Below are 10142 nucleotides of genomic sequence, written 5' to 3'. Positions count from 1 at the left end.
TTTTTGTGCTGGCCACTCCCTCCCCTCTGGTTTTCCATTCCTAGAAAAGCATCAGAGACCTGGCCTCTGAAGGAATAATAATATAAGTGGTTTGTTCCTCTGAGCATGGGCAGAGTGTTTTTTCCTTGGCCACTGATTCTCATCATGAAGTAGCCCTTTGTCCTCCCTTCTCAAGTGGACCAAGCTGTGTACGTGCTCCAGACGGGTCATCAGCACCTCCCGTTTTGGGGTCCCTGTCCCTTCAGTGTTTCTATTTTGTTGGCTTTAAGGGATGCCATGCTAACTACTTCTTCTTCTTTTTTGCATGAGGAGCTTGAGTTATTCTTCAGGGCCCTACAGCTAAAACTGGCAAGTGGTAGGATGCAAAGATGCATTTTCCTTCTTGCATCACACGAACACAGAAAGCCAAATGTGCCATGCCAGCTGTCATTCTGATACAGGGCAGCAACTGGGGGACATTAACCCCAGAGCGTGGTCTAACAGAGACTGTCTTGATGGGAGACTACCCGTCTTGGGCCTGGCTGTTGTCTGTGTGGGAGACCCCCTGGCAGCAAGTGCATAGACTTTCCAATTTCTGGGGGGATGGCTGGGGCTGGGTCAGAGGCATTGCTATGCTAAGTTATTAAAAGAACCGGGAGCCCAGTGATATCACAGGGAGGGGCCTCCTTTGCCTCTATGGAGGCAGGGCCCTGGGGGGTTTAGGGAGGGGCTCCCCAGAAATTTGGGGGGGGGGCTGGCACTCTTGGGCACCCCTTAACAATGCCCCTAAGAAAATGTGGGAGTTGGTCAGTGGTTATAGTGGTATCTCAGCAGGGCTATTTTTGGGCAGGGACGCACAGGAACGGAGTTCCGGCTGGTTCCCACGTTGGCCACGCCCAGCAGGAACTCATTAGCATAATAGGCCAACCCCAACAGCAGAAACTCATTAGGATTGGCTACATTAGGGGTGTGTGGCCTAACATGCAAAGGAGTCCCTGCTACAAAAAAGCCCTGAGTTTTGACAACAAACAAGGTAAACAGAATAAGAAGCAAAAGGTGGGTGTGGCTGGATGAGCACATTTCTGGTAACATGGAGGTATGGCCTAATATGCCAATGAGTTGCGCTGTCAGAGGTGTGGCCTAATATGCTAATAAGTTCCTGCTGTTGGGTGTGGCCTATTATGCTAATGAGTTCCTGCTGGGCTTTTTCTACAAAAAGAGCCCTGTAATCTCAGTAATTCCCTGCTGTGTCCTGTTTTTGAAATTCACTTTTAGGATAGTCACTTTAAGATCCGCAAATATATACACCATGTGCATAGGACAAACTAATGGTTACAAATTTGACACCAAGAAAGGCAACACAGAAAACCCATTTAGGGGAATATTTTTAAAGTTTTCCTGAGTGTTCATTTACAGGAGTCTTGTTTCTGCCTTATTCATAAGGGTGACTTAGTACTGAACACCAGTAAATGATGGCATCACAGACGCCTTCATTTGGTAAATATATGGTTGAAGTCTCTGAGCCAGCGTAGAATAAAAAACAGTTGCTGTGCACTCAGTTTCTGAGCAATGTACAGCATCCACTTCAGCAAATGTAGAAAATACCAGGCTTGAAGAAGACACAAAATATCTGTCTACCAAAAGAACCCCCAGATCCTATAGCAATACCTTTGCTGTAGTTTTGAAAGCACTACCAGCTGGGTTTTTTTCCAATTTCTTTTCTAAGCATTAGCTAGTTGGTTGTAGGGTTGCCAGCTCCCTCCTCTGAACGGGGGGTTCCCCTGCTGCCGGCCAACTGGCTGGTGGGGGAAGGCCCGCTCCTAATATTGACCACCTACGGCCACCCCTCCCCTCCTGCGAAATTTAAAGGGCTTCAGCTGATCAGCAGGGAGCACGTGGGGAGGGAGAGGGGCTGAATGTTCTGCTTGCAAAAAGACCCTTTAAAGAAGAAGAGGAAGAGATTGGATGTATACCCTGCCCTTCACTACCCAAAGGAGTCTCAGAGCGGTCTACAATCTCCTTTCCCTCCCCCTCCCCACAACAGACACCCTGTGAGGTAGGTGGGGCTGAGAGAGCAGTTTCAAGAACTGCCCTTGAGAGAACAGCTCTGAGAGAGCTTGTGACTGACCCAAAGTAACACCAGCAGTTGCATGTGGAGGAGTGGGAAATCAAACCTGGTTCTCCCATATTAGAGTCCATGCTCCTAACCACTACACCAAACCGGCTCTCTTTTTGTGAGCGGAGTGGGGGCTGCAGCTCGCGGGGCTGATTTCCCAGTGGTGATTCGCTGCTTGGGATTCAGGCATGTGTGTTCCCACCCCATTCACAGCTAGCCCTGCTTGCAGCCAGCCCCGCACAGGCCTGTAGCCACGGTGGGGCATTTAGGGGCAGAGCCAAACCACAAGCCTTGCCTCACCACCTGATTATGCCAGACACCCCCACCCCCAGTGCACCTAGCCTCGTAGTGTGGGCAAGGCTGTGGAAAGAAAAGGAAGCTGACCAGAAGCTGCAGGGAAGCTGACCAGAAGCTGCAGGGAAGCTTTCCTTTCCTTCCCCAGCCTTCCTGGTGCTGGAGGGTGGGGTGCTGGGGAAGGAAAGAGAGAGAGAGAAGGCATATGGTGGTGGGGAAGCCAATCCCTCTCTCTCCCATAGCTTTCCATGGGAGGGGGAGTGGGGGGTTAGTGGTGATGGGGGGGGAAGCCAATCTCTTTCCTTGGGTTGCCAATCTCCAGGTGGTGGCTGGAGATCCCCTGGCATTACACCTGATCTCCAGGTGGACTGAGGTGGTATGGTTGCCAACTCTAGGCTGGGAAATGGCTGGAAATTTGGGGGTGGAACCTGGGGAGGGTGGGGTTTGGAGAGGTACCTCAGTGGGGTGTAATGTCATAGAGTCCACCCTCCAAAGCAGCCATTTTTCACCAGGAGAATTGATCTCTTGTCATCTGGATATCAGTTGTAATTCTGGGAGATCTCTAGGCTCTTTCTACCTCATTTGACCCAGCAAGCATGTGGGGAAAGAGATTCTCTGGTCTAAGGGGGGGGGGTCCCAAGCAATGAGTAAGCAAACGTTCCTCCTCTCGCCTTACTGCACTGGGATAACTAACTGAAGGGCCCGGGGCGCCTGTGCACTGCTTATGAACACAATGAAATATTCATTGTGCTTTGGCTGCCCCCACACTAGTGCCAGGGGGCGGGAAATTCATCTGAGCAAAGTCTTTGCTGACCCGACCCTTCCACGTGGATGGTGGCTGAGGGAAGCACCTCTCTCATGAGTGGTGAGTTCAGGAGCTGAGGACCACTGGGGTGACAAGTGGCTGCAAAACCCTTTTTAAAAACTGACATCCTGCTGTTCAGCCGAGTTTCCAAGGTGGGCTACGAAGAAAGCTAAAGTTAAAACATACATCTGAAACACAATTTATCTCACAAAAACTGCAACAAATATGAGCCTCAGTCTGGCTCTGCAAACATGCAGAGGTGCGACAGGAAGCCTCCTTGGAGGCCAGACAATTCCATTCCATATTGGGGGAGATTAAGTCATCTGCGCTTAAAGATTTATGGCGGAATTACTGGCCCCTCAACTGAGGCAAGTTGGACAGTGGCAAATCCAGAACAGGGACTTGTGCAGAGATATAGGCAGAGGCCTCTTCCTTGGGCTGGTACTCCCTGAAGCTGTGAATGGCTGGCTTCACATACTTATCATGGCACCCAGCAGTTTTCTTTGGGCACACCCCCTTTCCTTTGGCAGAAAACCTGGAGTTCAACACAGTGTGGTCCAGTTGGACTGAGGGCCATTCAGGGAAGTCCAGTGTTTCAAGTTCTCACTTCTCTGGCTTTTTCTGTGCAAAAATTACATATAAAAGCTGGATTTTTTTTTTGCTGTCTCCCTGGGAGAATTCCTTAGGGAGAGAGAGAAAAGCAAAGAGAGAAGTCAGTTTTCATTTCTAATGAAAGGGTCCCTTCCCCTCCCTCCTCCTGCCAAGGTGCTTTGATCACACCAAAGTCAGAGCTTTCATCTCATCCCTGTTCCGTCAGATCCATAACATCAAAACAGCTCCCCAATCCCATGGGCACCCTCTGCCTCATGACCCACCTCTCATGGCCCCTTTCTTTGGTGTAGGGCACCGTTTGCCACACCTCTGGCCGTGACTGGCTAATGTGAAATGGATGCATTTCCCCCTTGGATCCTCCATTTGCATACATCCTTTGGGATGGCTCTGAAAAATCAGCTCTAAGATTGTGGCAGAAATGCCTGCATTATTTCAAGCATGCCTTCGAAAACCGTGAGGACTAGGAACTTGTGTGTGTGCGTGCATGCATTCTGTATATTTCCTGTTCTGTGAAATCCAGGGTGGTTGCGATCAGTGTTCCCTCTAGGCTGAGTTAGTGTGAGCTAGCTCACAGGTTTTTAGCCTCTGGCTTACACATTTTTGACTTGGCTCAGGAAGGATGGCTCCAGAGCAAACTAATCTATACAGTAGCCAAATCACTCGCTCACAACTTTAATGCCAGTGGCTCACAAAGTAGAATTTTTGCTCACAAGACTCCACAGCTTAGAGGGAGCGTTGGTTGGGATGCCAGATGTTGTGCCTGCCCACTCCTGATCTTTGCCTCCGGAACCTTCCACAGGAGCAGCCAAGGGTTTATGCACATGAAATTTACCCGGACCAAGGACGGCAAGTATATTCTGGGCCAAAACAGCGCTCCTTTCGACAGCGTTCCAGAGGTGATCCATCATTACACCGCGCAAGAGCTTCCCGTCAAAGGGGCTGAGCACCTCTCTCTGCTCTACCCGGTTGCTGTTCAGACTCTGTAAAGCTACAGTTGCGGAGGAGCTGCTTTCAATCCAAAGAGACTGGCAGGATGATTGTCCGGACTGCAGAGGGTATCTAGTTGGGGCGACTCACAGACAATCTCTCCTGTTGGGGTTCTCGCATCATGGAGAGACACATGCTACTGCTGTCTCCGGTTTCTCAAGCAATAAAAACCCTACGACACCCAACGTCAGAAGTCTAAAGGTGTACAAAGGGTTTAAAAGGTGGGAGGCCCCTCATCTGTTCAGACTGGCAGTGGCTCTCCAGCGGCTCAGGCAGAGAAAGGTCTTTCACATCACCTGCTGCCTGGCCCTTTTTTTTACTGGAGATGCCGGGGATTGAACCTGAGGCCTTCTGCATGCAAAGCAGAGGCTCCTCCATTGAACCACAAACCCCTCCCCCTAACTAGCATGGCAGGGAGGAGAAGGCAAGGTGGAGACATGTGGCCCCGGAGTTCAAAACCTGCCAGGCAGCAGCCCTTACTCTGCCATAGGGAAGGAACTGAAATTCATCTGTGGCTTTGAAAATCCCCGTTTCCAAGACACTTTAATTTGGATGCCAACATAGTCATCTTTCTATCCTCCCTCCCAACATTACTCATAAAATTTGGAATATGGGCCAAAATTTGGCAGACGTATTACAGTCGAGTGTGTTTTTATATCAATTTGGCATCAAAGTGTGGTGTCAAGGAAGGAGGAGCCCCAGCGCCAAAAACTGAGGAGGTGAAAAGGCCTGTGAGGATGGATTTGAGCCTCCCTATTTCGAGCAGTTGTCTCCCCTCCCCAGTCATTCTCACCATCTTTATCACATGTTTACTCGGATGTCTGTGCGTGGGACCTTCTCTCTGTTTGTGTTCTTGTGCAATATATGTCCCCTCTACCACAGTGATGTTGCCTTTGCATTAAATTGTACAGTTTATGTGCTGTTTTTTTCACATGGGTTTGTTACATGGGACGGAGCCTTTTGCTGCTCTGTAGGGTTAGAACCTGGCAGCAGCCCTGACCCTCGGAAGCTAAGCAGGGTCGGCCTTGGCTAGTATTTGGATGGGCGACTTCCAAGGAATACCAGAGTCGTGACGCAGAGGCAGGCAGTGGCAAACCACCTCTGAAACATCTCTTGCCTCAAAAACAAGTCTAGCTCACCACCTAGTGGTGCATAACACTAAAAGCTAGAACTTCTGTCTGCCGGACAATCGTAGGATCTCCTGGCTATACTATGCACAATGCCATACGATAATTATTAATTGAATAATTACCTGGCAGCAGCATCCTTCCCTGCAACTGGGTTCCCCTTGCACTTTAAATGAGTACGGGAGCAGAAAGGTGAAGACTCCGAATCTGGATGGAGCCCAGGACACCGTCATGAAAGGATCTGATGGGCTACGGCTGTCAACAAACTGGGTATGACTTCAGAATGCCCCGGGGGCACGTAGGGCTGAATAGTCTCTACACTTTAAAAAATGCGCCTATTAGAGATGGTACCATATTTCATGCCAAGCCTAGTTCAGTTTGTAAGTTAAAATGTCTTGATGGTTGCTTTTTGATTTGGATGAAACGGCACACTTCCTTTCCCTCAAAACTCAGGCTCAGTACTACAGTTAAAACTGGGACGTGATTTCTCATTGGCTGTGCATAAATGACATGCAAAAAGCATACAAAAAATAAGAATCCCATTAAAATGCCATCAAGGAAATAGAAATGGGGAATTTGTCAGATGAAATAGGTGGGGTGACAGAGGGGTCTGGCTTGAAAATTAAAAGAAACAATAATACATATTCATACATCTCCAGCGTAGATTTCCCTGTTGGCAGCAGAGGACAGGACTCACAATAATGGGTTTAAATTGTGGGCGGAAAGATACCAGCTGGATATTAGGAAAAAAATTTTTTTACTGTAAGAGTAGTTCAGTAGTGGAATTGGCTGCCTAGGGAGGTGATGAGCTCCCCTGCATTGGCAGTCTTCAAGCAGTGGCTGGATGAATGCTTGCCAGGAATGCTTTAGGCTGATCCTGCCTTGAACAGGGGGTTGGACCAGATGACCTCTATGGCCCCTTCCAATTCTGTGCGATACGCATGTTGAGCTGAGCTACATTTTGCACACTGCACATGTATTTTAACTTAAGTAAATTCACATGTGATTTTGTTTCTGCTGACCATGTGCAGTTTCAGAGAACTGGAGCCCTGAATTGCAAAATATACAGGGAATATAATGCTCAGTTCTAGTCCTCTGGATGCTCAGATCTTAACAGATGCTTGCCTGTGTTCAAGTGTATCATTAAAAATTTTGTTTTTTGGGAAACACCCCCCCCCCCCGGAGCTCTCAGAAGGACATAAAATTCATGAAATTAGATGCTGGATTCTTCCCTTGGTTTATGTTCTTGAATAGTGCAATAGTGAGATGTGTGTGGTTCTGGCCATCTAACACTGCATTTGCAGATCACAAGCAAAACTTGAGATATTAATGAAGCCTCTTTCTTCTCCTCGTTTTGGGGATTTTAAGGCCTTTAGTGACAGTATGATTTTCCCTTCCACTCCCATTACTTGGAGGAAAAAGCCAGCCTTATCTTGAAACAATGTAAAGCAATTGCTTTCAGTGGAGGGGAAGGAGGTATTAGTCATTTTCTTCGACTGTTTCTTGGAAGGAATGTTGTGTGCCAATTGGGGAGGTGTACAAAGGTTTAGTAAATTGGGAGGTCCAGGAAAAAAAAAGTGAACCAATGCATTTGGGGCCTTACATTAACATTTTCAAAGAGTGGGTTTGGAGAAACTGTTCTGTGCAAAGTTGTAGGCTTGAGAATTCCCTGCCACTCGGTTGAATACAACAGAATGCTTCTATCTAGTACATGTTTATTCCAGTCTTCCAAAGAGTGGTTCTCCCTTCCCCTCACAGTCCTCACAACAACCCTGTAAAGTAGGTTAGGCTGAAAGAAAGTGAGACAGCTCCAAGGCCACTCAGCAAGCTTCATGTCAGAGTGGGGATTTGAACCCGTGTCTGTCAGACCCTTTCTCCACCACTACAGTGTACATACTTGGAGAACACGGTACCGTTAATGCTTGCAGCTGTGGTTGCTGGGCTTATGGAACACTGTGTCTGGGGCAGGGATGCTCTGCCTTCTTGGTGCTTGGGGGCAAGAGTGGGAGGGCTTCTGGAGTTCTAGCCCCACTGGTGGACTTCCTGATGGCCCCTGGGTTTTGGCCACTGTGTGACACAGTGTTGAACTGGATGGGCCACTGGCCCGATCCAACATGGCCTCTCTTACATTCTTGTGTTCTCTGTTTGTGGCTTACCTGCAGCTACTAAGAATGAAAATGGATCAAGGATGCTCCCAGCAGGTGTGACCTTCTTGAGGGCTGTAATTGGGTACTGTCAATATGAACTGAGATCGAGGCAGCTCTTAAACAAGTGATTTCACTTTATTCAGCTCACAACAACACTAGACAAACATACATAGAACAAGGCTGACTTAAATATGATTTGAACGGGCAAAACCACACCCAACAAACAGATAACAACCAATCGGAATATGGAGCTTAGAACCAATGCAAGTGGTTCCCGCTGAAGTCAAAGGCTTCTCTGATTGGCCTATTTGCCAAACCATGGCCCCCGTCACACGGGCCGGAAAATGCGGGGGGGGGGAGCGTGGCTGTTTGCCCCGGAGCAAATTAATGTGCGGCCGCCGGATCACATGTCCCGCCGACGTCCCATGGTTCGGGGGGAGGTGCTGATCACATGACAATCCTGCAGCGCGGCAAAGAAGTGGTGCGATTACAGCAGCAATGGCTAGGCGCCGTTGCCGTGGCAAACGGGGTTGTGGGGTTTTTTTAAATCAAAGTGTGCGCATGCGCTGTTGGGTGCTTGTGCATATCCCGTGGAGACTTGGAAAAAAACCCCTTTCTGCGACTGGACATCGGCGGGCGCCGGATGCCACGAACTACCACCAGAAATGTGATCAGACGCTTGCCCCGCTGTTTCCGGAAACTAGTACCTCGGAGGTACTAGTTTTTTACGCTGCATCCTCGGCGGGAAGCCTCGGGTTAGCCACGGGAGCTCTACGCTTCCCAGATGTTGCGGTGTGATCGCGCCTTGAAAATCCGCCTATCTTCCGTCTCTGTAGAGTGGCTAATGCTCCGTGTGACCGCAGCCCATATAATGCTGTATGTTGTAATGCTGTGTTTTACTGGAGCTGTGCTTAAGCTAATTCATTGCTTTATTGGCTTAAGACATAACAGTCAACCAGTGGGATGCTAACCTAGCTGGACCGTTTTTCTCAGACAGTTCTTCGCAGGGTGACACTCCCCCTTTCCAAGCTGCTCTTCTGTTTGCCTCTTTCTGCCCGTTCCCGCCCCCGCCCCCCCCCCCAGATCAGCCGGGGCTGGCGCCCACCCCCTATATATAGGAGGTAGTGGGCTGGCCCAGCCCTGGCAAGCAGAAATCTTAGAGGGGGAGTGAGGAACATGTAAGGCGATTCTCTGCGCCGCCAGACAGCCTCTTTGGGGGGGGGGGGGGGTTGTGGTTAGGGTGAGTCTGTCCCATACAAGGACGTGTGGCATGCCAGACTGTGCGCAGTGGGTCCCAGAGTGCCAACACCGGCTCCTTTTTCCAAAGGAATCGGGCGTCTGTCTCACCTCCTCTGTCCCCGCCCCCCCCAGCCTTGCCTCCTGGAGGACACGGTGTCGCCATAGTAACCGGCCCTCCCGCCAATCGCATCTCTTGCCCCTTCAAGGTGAACGAGGCAGAGAGCGGAGCCGGCGGCTCCCTCGACTGCAGCCGCCGCAAACGGGCCGGCGCCTGGACCCTGGCGACGGCGGCTCTCCCCGCCCCCAGCCCAGCCCCTTTGCAGCCGCAAGAGCCTCGCGGAGCAGCAAAACGGTACCTTGGCGCCGTTGGCGGACTTGGTCAGCAGCAGCAGGAGGAGTGTTGTGCACAAGCTCGTGCAAAGAGCTGGAGATTTCTAGGAGCTGGCTGAGGAGGAGGGCCGAGTGGATCCGCAAGCCCTGGGTTTGAATCTCAAAGAGGCAGCTCCGGGTTGGGGAACTGGGGTGTGCGTGTGTGGAAGCTGGGAAGAGCCGTGTTTGGGGAAGGGACAGGGAGGGTCCTCTCCGTGGGGTATAGTGCTGCAGACGCCACCCTCCAGAAAAGAAGAGAAAAAGCCCTGGCCGCTATGATGTTCACCACTGTGGCTAAAGTGAAAACAACAACAACAACGGTCATCAGAAAAAAAGGATTTTAAATGGAGCAGGATGGGAGGCAGAGGAGATGAATGGGGGGGGGGGAAGCCCAAGGAAGGCAGAGGGAGGCATGGGGAAGGGCTGTAGACTCTTGGTGGGGCTGCTGTTTCCGGGGAGGGGCACCA

At 50.2% G+C, this 10142-nt stretch overlaps 1 protein-coding gene across 1 annotated transcript in view; it reads left to right on the top strand.

Moving 5' to 3' along the window:
- The window catches only part of SHD (Src homology 2 domain containing transforming protein D), a 41692-nt gene extending 36631 nt beyond the window's left edge, over positions 1–5061 (top strand). Inside the window, exon 6 of the mRNA XM_015429767.1 lies at positions 4606–5061. Within this exon, the coding sequence (XP_015285253.1) occupies positions 4606–4792 (187 nt within the window). The 3' untranslated portion in view covers positions 4793–5061. The remainder of the gene's footprint in view (positions 1–4605) is intronic.
- Positions 5062–10142: the final 5081 nt, after the last annotated feature.

The sequence above is a fragment of the Gekko japonicus genome, unplaced genomic scaffold (assembly GCF_001447785.1).
Source record: "Gekko japonicus isolate JY-2015 unplaced genomic scaffold, Gekko_japonicus_V1.1 scaffold953, whole genome shotgun sequence".
Taxonomy (NCBI): Eukaryota; Metazoa; Chordata; class Lepidosauria; order Squamata; family Gekkonidae; genus Gekko; species Gekko japonicus.
Note: the sequence above shows the minus strand (reverse complement) of the source record. Positions and strands in the feature narration are given on the sequence as shown.